Source organism: Poecile atricapillus, chromosome 6 (genome assembly GCF_030490865.1).
Source record: "Poecile atricapillus isolate bPoeAtr1 chromosome 6, bPoeAtr1.hap1, whole genome shotgun sequence".
NCBI lineage: Eukaryota > Metazoa > Chordata > Aves > Passeriformes > Paridae > Poecile > Poecile atricapillus.
Window position 1 is genome coordinate 23,058,888 of NC_081254.1, and position 12,549 is coordinate 23,071,436.

General features: G+C 36.9%; 1 protein-coding gene across 1 annotated transcript in view; it reads right to left on the minus strand.

Annotated features, from left to right (window-relative positions):
* The window catches only part of BTAF1 (B-TFIID TATA-box binding protein associated factor 1), a 42,385-nt gene that overhangs the window by 12,723 nt on the left and 17,113 nt on the right, over nt 1–12,549 (minus strand). The window contains exons 8-21 of the mRNA XM_058841151.1: nt 12,110–12,178; nt 9,622–9,711; nt 7,560–7,655; nt 7,136–7,312; nt 6,482–6,622; nt 6,249–6,373; nt 4,930–5,050; nt 4,749–4,853; nt 4,364–4,513; nt 3,641–3,783; nt 3,300–3,474; nt 2,621–2,824; nt 1,302–1,728; nt 118–308 (exon numbers count right to left, since the gene is read on the minus strand). Of these exons, the coding sequence (XP_058697134.1) occupies nt 118–308; nt 1,302–1,728; nt 2,621–2,824; nt 3,300–3,474; nt 3,641–3,783; nt 4,364–4,513; nt 4,749–4,853; nt 4,930–5,050; nt 6,249–6,373; nt 6,482–6,622; nt 7,136–7,312; nt 7,560–7,655; nt 9,622–9,711; nt 12,110–12,178 (2,214 nt within the window). The remainder of the gene's footprint in view (nt 1–117; nt 309–1,301; nt 1,729–2,620; nt 2,825–3,299; nt 3,475–3,640; nt 3,784–4,363; nt 4,514–4,748; nt 4,854–4,929; nt 5,051–6,248; nt 6,374–6,481; nt 6,623–7,135; nt 7,313–7,559; nt 7,656–9,621; nt 9,712–12,109; nt 12,179–12,549) is intronic.

Genomic DNA, 12,549 nt, shown 5'->3' on the forward strand with positions numbered 1-12,549 from the left:
GATGCAAAACCCCTGCCATCCCTACTACACTAGTATCAGTGTATATATCCAGTGAATTCAAAGTAATGGAAAGGAGGGGTGGATGTGAAGTTGCAAATTCAAGCTTTTGAAATGTACCTCATCAAGTTCTGTAGGAATGCTTCCACTGCTGCCTGTAGGAAGATCTGCAATAGGGGCTTTTGGAGCTTTTGGAGTAGGACCTCGCCGACTTGTGATGGCAAAAGCAGCTTTCTGATGTCTGTACAATGTAATTATTCCCCTGTGTTTAGTAACTGTGTGCTGCATCCCATCTTTATCAGAGTTGGGCCCTAAAAGAAAAGGGAGAACAGCTGACAACAATTTAAACTGCAGTTTAACACATAGGAGGATGTGAGAGCTACCTACAAGTCATCTGCTGATTGCGCTTTAAAAAACTCATAATGTGTTCCACCCTTGAGGACTATGGCACTTGAGTACAGAGAAGAATTGCTGTGCTAGGAACACATTAGACTTAGAAGGAAAAGTTAAATCCGTAAACTGCCAGAAATTGTAATTCAGCAAGAAGCACAGGTAACACATCAATCAAACAAAACATTTGCACAATTTCATTTAATAAAAAGCACATTATGCTCTAAAGTTTCAGTCAATTTATATTCTGTGTCCTTTAACACAGTTCAATACTTCTGTCATGATACAATAAAAGATGCCATCAGTATCTTTGAATTTGTTGATGTGTCTATTTATACTAAAGACCTTCATTTTCAGATATGAATGTTATTCTACTCTGAGATAAAGGAGGACACATTCATTAAGAAGGAGTAGAACATACAATAGTCAAAACTTAAAGCAGGTCAGAATCTTTGAGAGTATTAATATCTTAATTTAATTAATCTGGGTTGCTCATTCAATCCATGCATTTTCAATAATGGACCATTTAAAGGATCCATGACCATTGCATGCATAGGATTATGTTATTAATTTTGAACACTGTCCTAATCTTTTTATCTTATGATTAGCCTACGGAATGTAACACAAGTCACACATTTTTGACAGGCTACTTTAATTTCCATTTTTATTCAATAACATGTGAAGCTAATAAGTGAATAAGTGAAATGTGATCATAACTAGGTTATAACCAAACAAGAGTCAATACCTGAAAATTGGAATGGAAGTATTTTATAGATATACAGATATAAATCAACAGACATTAGTTGCACACAGTTTAAAATACCTAAATGAAATCATTATTAATAAATACCATTTCAACAGTTCAGAAATAAACACAGACATATTAAAAATCCTGGCAGTCTTGGATGTCATACCTTTTGAGTTTTCATGGCTACTCTGAGGCTGTGCAGGACATGCTGCCAGTGGGGTAAGATGTGGATCCACACACAGGGAGTTGCAGAGATTTTTTATGATCTTTGAATTGGGACAAGGAGACCTTGTTGTACACTGCTGAAGTAACTTTGCTATGCACGAAGCCACATAGTTTTGTACGAGCGTATTCTCTTCTTTTTTGATAGCTTCCATTAAGGGTTTTATAACAGGATTTAGTTTTTCTGGAAGTTGCTGCAAGTTCACAACTGCACATGCAGCAAAGGTATGGACTCGCAGATGCAACACTTGCCATTCTTGATTTGTTTCTGTAACAGTCATTTGGACTTGCTGCCTTTTACTGTCCAACTGTTGCAGAACTTTAGGATTCAAAGAAAAGGATGATGTCACCTCATTGAAAACAGAAGTAACCTAAGAAAAAGGAAATAAAGAATTACACATCTGTTTAATTTACTATAAAACGGGATATCCTCATGGCACAACATGAGTCACTTATCACCATCTCCATTTTCCCAGTAAATAACAGGAAATTCTCCAAAATGTAGTTTCTGGGAATCCTGAACTACCAATCAATAAAAATCAGATATATCATAGACACTTAAAGTCTAGATTCCCAAAGCTACAAGAGCAGTTTATGTACTCCCGCAAATTTAGATTGTCCCATATCTGTCAGTTCTACCCAGATATTCTAGAAAATATGTAGCATGTGACAGATTAGCAAAGCAGAACATGAATAACAAGAATCCAAAAACGATGTGTAAGGTGCCTGTGCATGAACAAGTTGTTTCTCAGCAGACTTTCTTTTGAGGAAAGAGACTGAGATAAAAATCTAAGAAAAAAAGCACAACAAAGTAGCTGCAGAATTTTCCATATCCTTCCCCACTCAAAACCAGTTGACTATTGTTGCTTAAATCTTTCACTGGAAAAAGATTAAAAGCAGATTAAAAGGTCAGGGTGCAAAGGGGAAGAAGGTCTAGAATTTACACAGTCTATTTACAAGTCTTCTGACAATGGTTTTGAAGCCTGCTTTTTTTTTCTTGTGAGAAGATTTCAATAGTGAATCCACACCTGGGATCAGAACTCAGTTTTATTCTCACATTACATACCTTGCATTGCACTTGATTTTTGTCAGACTGTAAACACACCTCAGGGGAAACAGCAGGACTCTTTGCACACTCTTTTTCATGAGATATGCAAAGGTCACCACATTATTTCTGCAAGTTACTGTCTATGTAATAATTATGCTGAAGGTGCATTTCAAGACAAGCAGATTTGGAGGAGAGGCAGGCATGCCTCTACTTACCAGCTCATTAGCTTGATCTATGGTAAATACACTGCAGTTTACTCTGTTTCCAATGTCAATGTGTGCATCAGCTAGCAATGAGATGAGTTGTTTACATTCGTTTTGCATTCGTGTAAAAGGAACGGCAATTTCATCGTAATAGAGATGTTCAGAAAGGACCCCAAGTAAACGAGGTTGAACACAAATAGCCACAGTTGTACACTCCTGTAACAGAAAAACACAATTTTCTTTTCTTAATAATCACCATTTCTTTTTTTCATTCTTGGGCAGCTCAATCTTACTACAAAAATCCAGTTTCCAGAGGGACTATTAACATTCATAACCCAGAATATTAAAGATAAAGGATTAGGAACAAAAAGTCTGCCACTAGAAATGATAGTGAGTAGAGAAAAGACAGTCATCTTCAAAGGAATCACTGACCTTAGATAAAAGGCACCCTGAGAATAGATTTGTTTGTAGAAAAAATGTGAGCATATTTACTGATTCATAGTTTTGACAGCTGGCATTTATCTACTGAGTCCTGTATTCCTCCACTGTCTAACAATCAAGATTTTGGTATTAAATGCATACACACCATTTTAGCTTACCTACTGAAATCTTATTTTGAGCTAAGTATCACACAATAATCAGTGGATTGAGATAGTAAGTAAAATTTATTTTTGCTGCAGAAACATCCTACCTTTTGCAAGGCAGCCCACTCACAGATTACTAACGCAACACTAATCCTCTGCAAGGCAGATTTAGAATTCAAGTGGAAGAGCAGTAGCTGAGCTAATGATTCAGCTGGCTTTATTTCTTGAGTAACAGTATTTACACCTGGGTCACAAATGCAGCAACAAAGTGCTCCCAGCAACCTGACAAAACAAAAAACCAGTCATTTCAACATTATAATTATTCTGCAATCAATGATTCAAAATGAAGATGCAAAAACATGAATTATATTTTGGCAAAACCACTATATACTATATAAAAAAAATACATTTATTTTAAGTATTTTTTTCATATTTCCAGTAAACTGACTTTGCTGCCATCATCCGAGCACGCATGACAACGTAATCCCTGGTTGCTGGATCTTCTGCAATGCTGTCTGCCCCAGCAATGTATTCCTGAATCACTTCCTTATTCTGGATTTGACCTTGACGCAGTTTAGCCCCTGCTTTTTCCTATGGAATAAAGGAAAGGTTGAAAGTGTGTTTGTAATGAAAAGATTAATTCGTATTCCATAACAATACAAATCACCATACCATGAAAAAGTTGGACTAAGACAGAACACTTCCTGGGTAACAGATTTCTTAAAGTAGTCAATACTTTGTAAATAATCTCTCCACTAACAGCATTCTGTAGTCCAATTAAATGTATGCTACATTCCTTCACTATAACATTAAGGTTAATATTTGACATACAGCTGACAAACACAGAGGAAAAAGGAAACCTCTCATCATGTTTTCAGAAATAACACAAAGCTTTTGGATTTAACTCAGTACTGCAAACAGATGGCTTTAGAGTCACATAAATAGACTTTATAAAGTATCCACGCAGAGAATGCTACGCAGCAGAACTTAATTCTTGGATAACCTGACAAGCACCCTTTTGCTCTACAGACTTGAGGCCTGTAAGAGTTTACATTTAGAACTGTAGAAAGGCACCACCACTCCCCTCTAACGCCCTTAGAATGTGTTTTATATACAGCTAAGCAATTTCCTACTTTCCTCAGAACAGTCAGGGAGGCCATATTTCACTTACTTTGGACCTGGTTTTTACTTCTAGCAACATGTTTAAGTCAATGGGCAAATGAGATGGCTGCATCATTAAGCAGAGCCAGGCTCCCATCCATGGACAAGCAGCTGCAACAACATACTGTACAGATGCCTTGTTTAACAGTTCCAGCCACACCTTGGGAAAGAACCACAGCAGAAATCATGAGAAATTTGTAAGTGGTCTACATAAGATTATACACATGCTGAGAAACTGCAGGAACACTCATTTACTCTACATTTGACAGTAAAGCACACATGGGGAAACTGCAAGTATTTAACATGAGCACACTACTCTTTATCTGCAGAAACGTAGACAGGATTTGAAAGAAGATATACAAGCACTATATCTAGGTGGTAAGTCATGCAAATACCTTGTGAATAAGACCCAGAATTTCTTGGTTGCTTTCTAAGATACAAAACTGAAATATGTGCCTCAACATGTCTTGCAGAATTGGAGTCAGCCAGGTTGAAGAACTCTGAAACAAGGATATCATATGACCAAGCATATTCCAATATGTATCACAGTAATACACTAATACCTCTAATTCTTACCTGGTCTTGGGTAGACAACAGTGTGAATAATGTTTCCAGTGCTGCTTTTCGCACAGAAGATATTGTGTGATGCAAGAATGGCCACACTCGTGGGACCAAAACTGTCAGGGATTGCTGAATACTACAAGAAAGGGAAATGTAGAGGCAGCGTCAGGGATAAAAACACACACACACAGAGCTACGTTAATTTTGTTTATTCTCATTTTATCCAAAAGAAAGCTTTAAGAAAGCAAAGTATTGCATGTACTTGGTGATTTTAAGTGAAAGATCAAGTTACTACAGCTTATACATTTAAAATAGTTTGAGTTTGTATCTTTTTTCAGGAAAATACTGGTTTGGGTATTTTTAACTGGTATAGTGAACTAGTCAATTTAAGCACATATTTTTACCATGTTTTTTTCCCAGATTATACTTTAGGCTTTGTTCAACTGTTCAGAAAAAAGGAGGGGCCGTTTCTGTTCTGAAGTTGCTATTAGGCAGTTATAACTTTACAATTAATTAAAAACAAGCTTGCATCTTTTTTACATGAACTGGCATATCAACTGATTCAACTGGCATATCAGCTGATGCAAGTAGTATGTGTTGAATTTAAAGACTGCATTAGTAACAAAATTTCTTTTTTTTTTTTGGATTTGGGAAACCACCAGCTCCAGTAGTGCCAATCATACAGGATGAGAAAAATCAAATGTGTACAGCATCTACCTTAAGAGCAGATACTCTGAGTTTACCATGTATATTATGAAAAATTTGACATACTAAGATGCAGTTCCTTTAATTTGTCAGAGTCCCAAAGAGATAGCAACTAGGCAGTGTTGTGAAGCAGTCACAAAATTACTAGTTGTACCATTGATGTGAATTTATGTTTGGCGCTTATTTTAGAACTATTACAATAGCAAATTTCTACAGGTTCATAAATGTACATAGTACATGTGTAATATACACAGTTTGGTCTCATTTGGAGTTTGTCTGTTCCTTGTTAACAAACAAGATGTTTGTGGGCAGGACCACCATGTGAGTGGAGCAAATACCCTTTACTAAAACACCCAAGATGAAAGGAGAGAGACGGGGTGGGGGGAAAAGGTCACATATAAACCATGTCTAGTACACTTCTTAACTCCTTTGCTACATTTCACTAACACAGTGAATAGAGAAACACTGTCACAACCTTCACTTTATTAAAAAACTAGAGTAGAAACAAAATACTGAGTTTAATTAATCATCTCCTTGGTACATGATTTGAAAGAAACTAATGATTCCAATTTGACAATAAGTGGACACTCAGACTTGTAATAGCAAAGCAATACTAATTGAAAAGTTACCTGCATTTGCGGACCTGAGGGTAAGTCAGAAGGGATGAAAGAAGGATCATGATACTGTTTGTGGAAGCTGTCAAGTCATCCAACTCCAGGAGTGCATCCCACAAGGTATTAAGAATAAAAGGCACCTATACAAATAAGCAGAGAAGGTTTATAATTTTTTTTAAAAACTACTAAACCTCTAAGTATTATTTTCTTTGCTTAGACCAAAAGTGAACTTAAAACAGTTCAGTCACCTTCTGAGATTGAAGTTGGACCAGGCTTTCCACTACTGGTACTAAAGATGCTGCAGCAACAGCTCGGACATCATCATCCAGATCTTGCAGACCTTCAATTATTGCAGGCAGCACTTTAGGCAATAAAGTGTCGATCATGTCCTGCCAAAAAGATCAAAAGCATTTTTAAACCGAAAAAAGCTTATAAAGATACAATCAACTAAGATGTACTCTTGTGTGTGTAAATGAACCTGATTTTTACAAAGGGATGATACAGGTGCAAGATTGCAATCTAAATATTTTAAGTTACCATTCATGAAATTAAACATAGGTTATCAATCTAATGAATTGTAAGACAGCTCAGTTTTGGTGTAAACAAAGCTCAGTGTCTGCAGAATACCACCACAGATAGCCTAAACTTCTTGTAACACTCTGCTCTGTTACCTCACATACGAGACCAGGCAGGCATATCTTCCATTTATGTTTTCTGCAAGCACAGCTTGCACCATATACCTGCAGCATGGATATAGAAGTGCAGTCACCCATCTCAACCCACAGGACTGCAGTGCAAGCAAGCTTGCTCTATCACACCTATCTAATGCTCAGCCACATCCTCAACTTTAAGCATAGATTTTTGATCCAAAGTTCTCTACAATTTGTCATGAGGGTTATTACCTGACGTACTGCCAAAGCATACTTTATTCCTAGGAGACCACCATGTCTCACTTCCCACTGTTCCTGTGTAAGCAGCTTCAGGAGAACATCCACAGTTTTATGAACACCAGTTTCATTCATGTGTTTCAATACTACTCCCAAAGTCTGAGCACAAGTCTCACGTACTGGTGCCACTACCTAGGAAAAAGTAAACGATAAAACAGATACCTCTGTATGAAATTTTCACTTAACAAGAGTCAGATTACCAAGCTGTTATACAAACAAGGGTGAAGTTTATGCATCAGTTATTTTTAAGAAGCATCTGTGAGCAGTTATAACAGGGACATGCAGCAGCACTACGCAAAGCACAGCCAGGCTGCTGCAGTGTTATCTCCTGCAGAAGCCTGCTGATCTTCCTGCTCCTGCCAAGATAGCTTAAACTTACTTCATCTGAAACAAAGTCTCCAAATCTGTCTAGTGCAAACACACAAAGAAGTCTAATAACCAAGTCTTCTAGCCATTCCTGATGCTGCTGAATCATCTGTAAGAAGAGAGAAGTTAAACACCTTAAGTACATTTATTCATAAGGCATTTCTAATATGCTTACTTTAGCTAAAATCTGTAAAAGACAAGACAACAAATGTTCACATTGATTCAATACAGCTCTCTTGCAGAGATAGTCCAGGCCAAGTAGTCAGCACTAATTCAACTCACTTGGATCATTATAAACATCATAACCTGGGTGTTTTCTCCTCTAAAAACACAGTACCTTTATCAAAAGGCTAGTGTCCTGCTTTCAGCTGGGACAGAGTTAGTTTTTTTCCTCAGTAGCTGGTATAGTCACAGATGTTTTGGTTGCTGCTACATCATGCTGACCCTAAGTCAAAGACTTCTGAATGTCTCATGCTCTGCCACCACGGAGGTACACAAAAAGCAGAGGAAGCATTGCTGGGATATGTGACAAAGGGACACTCCACCCATGCCCAGTATATAAACTGGGGGAGGTATCCAGAAGGGGCTGACTGGTGTTTTGGGCCAGGCTTGGCATTCATTGATCAGAGGATGGTAAGCAATTATATTGTGCAGCACTTGGTTTTCTTGGGTTTTAATTCTTCCTCTCCTTTTCATTACTATTATTACTGTTACTACGATTAGTACTATTATTATAATATTTTACTTTGTTTCCATTATGAAACTGTTGTTTTCTCAACCCCTGAATTTTACTTCTTTCCTGATGGTCCCCTAAGCCTCCCCATACCACCAGAGTGGGGAGTGAGAAAGAAGCTGTGTGATGCTTCATTGCCCGCTGGAGCTAAAACACAATAGCTTGACAGCATCTTGTAAGGTAGACAATTTACTCCTACAAAGCACACAAAATAAAGTCATTCAGATAATCTATACTGACAAACAGCAACACATCCTAGGCAAGTTAATTAATATGCTGGAAGCATATTTACAAGTAAACAAACTCTAAAGCAGTACCTCCCTGTGGGAGACTCAGAGAAAGGAACTTTCTTTTCAGTTCCATCTCCTCCAGATTTATCAAAGCTCATCTTGAAGCTCTGGCCTCTGCTAGAGAGCAGTAACTCTGTAATCTTCTATCTCAGAGCAAAAGCCCTATAAAAACAACTGCTTAGGCATCACCACTACGTGCCTACTAGGTCACCACTTCCCTTGAGAACTACCTTTTTAATGAACAAAACTTAAAGCATATTCTGGATTTCATATTCCCATACATGCCAAAGAATTATACCCCACATAAGGCATACACAGCAGGCTTTGAAGCTAGCTGGAGTACACACACTTTCCACAAATAGTTAAATGGTTTAAAATATTTTATCATTGCAGACTGTGCTATTAACCAGCCATCTCCATGGAACAAATACTACTCTACAGGGAAGCAAGAACAGAGAGGTTTTGCCTTCCTTATTTACGAAGCATACAGAAGTACACTGATTAAGCCACAAGCTCTTCCAGCTGCTTCTACAGCAGGGGAGTTAGTAGGAATCTGAATAAAATTCACTATTAGTAAACAAGCTATTACTGTCGGGATATTTATTAAAAATCATTATCCTTTTAAAAAAAACTTATTTTAATTCCTTTTCTCATAATAAAGAGAGCAGGTTGATAGAGTCCTCTTACTATTTAAGCAAGTAGAGTTTGATGGTCTGAGACACTACAAGAGTTACATAATCAACTTGTCAATTGTGTTTCAGCACAGCCTTTCCAGGACTTGAAAATAGTATATTCTAATATGGAAGCTAGTGTTTAATAACTTCATACACAACCAACATATTAATGGCTAATTATACAGTAGTATTGGGTTCTGCATAGGTCTTTTAAAAACAATGTCTTGCCAGCTGCATACAGTGATGTCATCCAGATGATTCTGAGCAGAAAAGTCTTTATATTCCCCCACATTACACACCCGTTGCAAAGTATTTTAAGAAGTCTTTTTCTAAACTTCATTTAAGCAAAATATGAAGCCTACATAACTGGAAACTTACCTCCTCTAAAGAGCTATCTCCCATTTTACCACCACTTTTACCATGAGCTTTAAGTATCTCTCTCAGTCCAGTACCTGCACCATGTCGAACCTAAGAAAGTGAAATAAAAAGCCAGTTTTAAAATACTAGGGAACAGGAAACAAAACCCATGTTGGAAAATTGAAATAATACTGTTTTCTTAACAGAGATGTTTCAAGAGCTGCAGAATTAGCACTACTTAGACTTGTGGGAATTATTAGATCAAATCACATATTAAAATATTCACCTGTCCAAAAAATCAACCTCCTTTTTCCCAAGTATTTTCCAGCTTATGAACAGAAGCAATTAGGAATGGCTTCTATTTTCTAACACATTATGATATTTGCAGCAATGCAGCCAACATACATTTACTTTTACCTCACTATGCTATATGGTACTACTTGACAAAGAGAAGTTTGACAAAATTACTGTTTTTATTAAGTTTATAAGTTAAAGCAAATCAATATTAGAGTTTCAAGCAATTCATGTTTAGTATTTTTCTATAACTGTCTGTATTTCTTAAACAGGGTTTGGATCCTCACTGAGTATTCTGGAGTCTGCCAAACAAATTTCTGGGAATTACTGTTCAGCATAACTTACAAATCTGCCTTGCTTGACTGGATTTTAGAAATAAGTGAACAAGTGATATGGGAAAGCAAATTATAGGCACTTGCATGTTCTCACCAAACATGAACAGTTGAACACAATAGGAAGTGTTCTGGAAATAACAAAAGACCAGTAGAAAGGTGTGTTAAAAACACATCTGTTTCTGATACTTTTGATATCTAACTGGACTAGTAATCAGCTTCTCAAGGAAAGCTCACTCAACAGATACGCACAGTTGCAAAAGCAGAGTTTTGAACCAGGTTCTTATTGAGAGGCCTTTACATAAGTTAGAAGTGAAGTAACTCTTTTTTAAGAACAGTTCATATACATGTTTGTTGCTAGCAGAAAATTGTTGCAGTTCATTTCACAGCAGTAACAACTAGAACTGGGTGCTTGGTAGCTCCTCCCTTCATCAGAGTATCTTTTATGAAATGCAAACATATGTGTCCCCCCCTATGTACAGCTCAGTGGCTGCTGGTTAAAGCTATAAGCAAGCCAATAAAAACCAGCCAGAGAGTCTAGTCTTAAATTCCTAATTGTTCATACACTAACAATTTATTTGGCCCAAGATGGCTCATGAGCTAGGTAGGTTTTACAAGTCAAAAGAAGGAGATTTTGCTAGTTAATGTCTCAGCTTCTGCAAACACAAACCAGCAAGACACAAATGTATAAAAGAAATACCAGTAGTAGGATTCATCCTCCCTGACTTCAGTTGATGTAAGCATGACAAGCACTCACTAGTCACCCAAGTGACCTCTAGACATTGCAAGATGCTGCCAGAGAGCCACTTGAAACACCCATTTTGAGGCAGGTTAACCTGTTTTTCACACAGAACATACTGTAATAATGATTCTGTATTGATCTACTTCCCTTATTAAGATGTATCTGCCTTAAATCAAACGTATTAAGAAAGCTGTGAGAATGTCTACATACCAGAAAAAAAGTGGACCTGGCCTTCAACTGCAAACAGCCTGAATTAAAATAAGGTGAAGCTTTTTAGCTCAGATGCGGTGATGTGCTACACAAATATAATCATTCCTTTTCTGGGACAAAAATAATTGTGCTGGTTGCATATGATCTATCTCTGTTTCCAAGCTTGAGAGCAAGTTGGCTCTGCTCATACTGACATCACCAAGACTGTGCTACAGACACGCATAAGGATATTAGAGTTGCTGTTAATATTTAACCCTTCAAAAGATAAACTTAAGAAAATTAAGTTAGTTGACAACATTTGTTTCTACCTTCTGCACAAGGAAGTTAGACCTTTATCAGCTACTTCCTATTTTTACCTGAAATTTCTACCAAAGTTTGTGAAAAATTTTGTAAGGACTGAATAAAAAGGTGAGCAGAATCATTTTGAATCTTGAAGATAAGTGGTCTAAGCAACAAAACACATAGCTTTTGTAGTTACTAAAGGATTGATTCCCTTTCCTTTTCTAGTAGTTTAGCATTAGACAAACATGCCACTGTTGCTAGCAACAGATTCACATAATAGTCCTCAAAGTCTTGATGAATCCAAGTTTGTTTTAATTGCTCCATCTTTTTTGACCATAGATTGATGTGATGTTATTTTGCTTGAATTTCCCATAACTCTCACTTATATAATGACTGTTTTTCTTATCTTTCCCACTCTCTGCAAGTATACATTACACATCTGTTTTCCATTCCCCTTTAAATGAGTCTTAAGTAACATTCAAGTTTGCTAAAAGCAAATTTGTCTTGGCTATGTAATCTGTATGCACAAACGATTTAAGTTTTGATATCTGGTAAAATTCTCTTAAGTTCTACATAGACAATGTTTGCATTTCTGTTTAAGCCCTTTTTAAGAAACCTGTAGTTCCACCTTAAATAGTGCACATCTTACCTCCCAAGAAGGGTTAAAGAGATCATTGCACACCTCTTCACAAAAGCTTTCCAGAGGCCACTCGTTTGCCTAAATCCACAAAAAATTAAGTATGAGATTAAAAAGGAAAGGACTCATGAACACTACTTATACTGTTGTCTCTCCATTCTTAAATGGCATACAAAAAACTCCAAAAGCTTAAGTACTTTCCTTCATTACTGGACAGAACCAAAAAAACAATCCTCTTCCCCAGCTCAGAAACTTCACTGATTAGCACTAGATCCCTTAAGAAATTTATGAAGTTTCTGTTAACAGTGTAACCTCTTCTCTATGACAATTAATGTTGATGTCCTGGAATTCACCTTTCCTTTAGAAACCATGCTAAAGACGAAAATTAAGAAAGTTTCTTATTCTACCCAGTGATCCTTTAAATTTATGAACTTTGCCTTTAAACAACATAA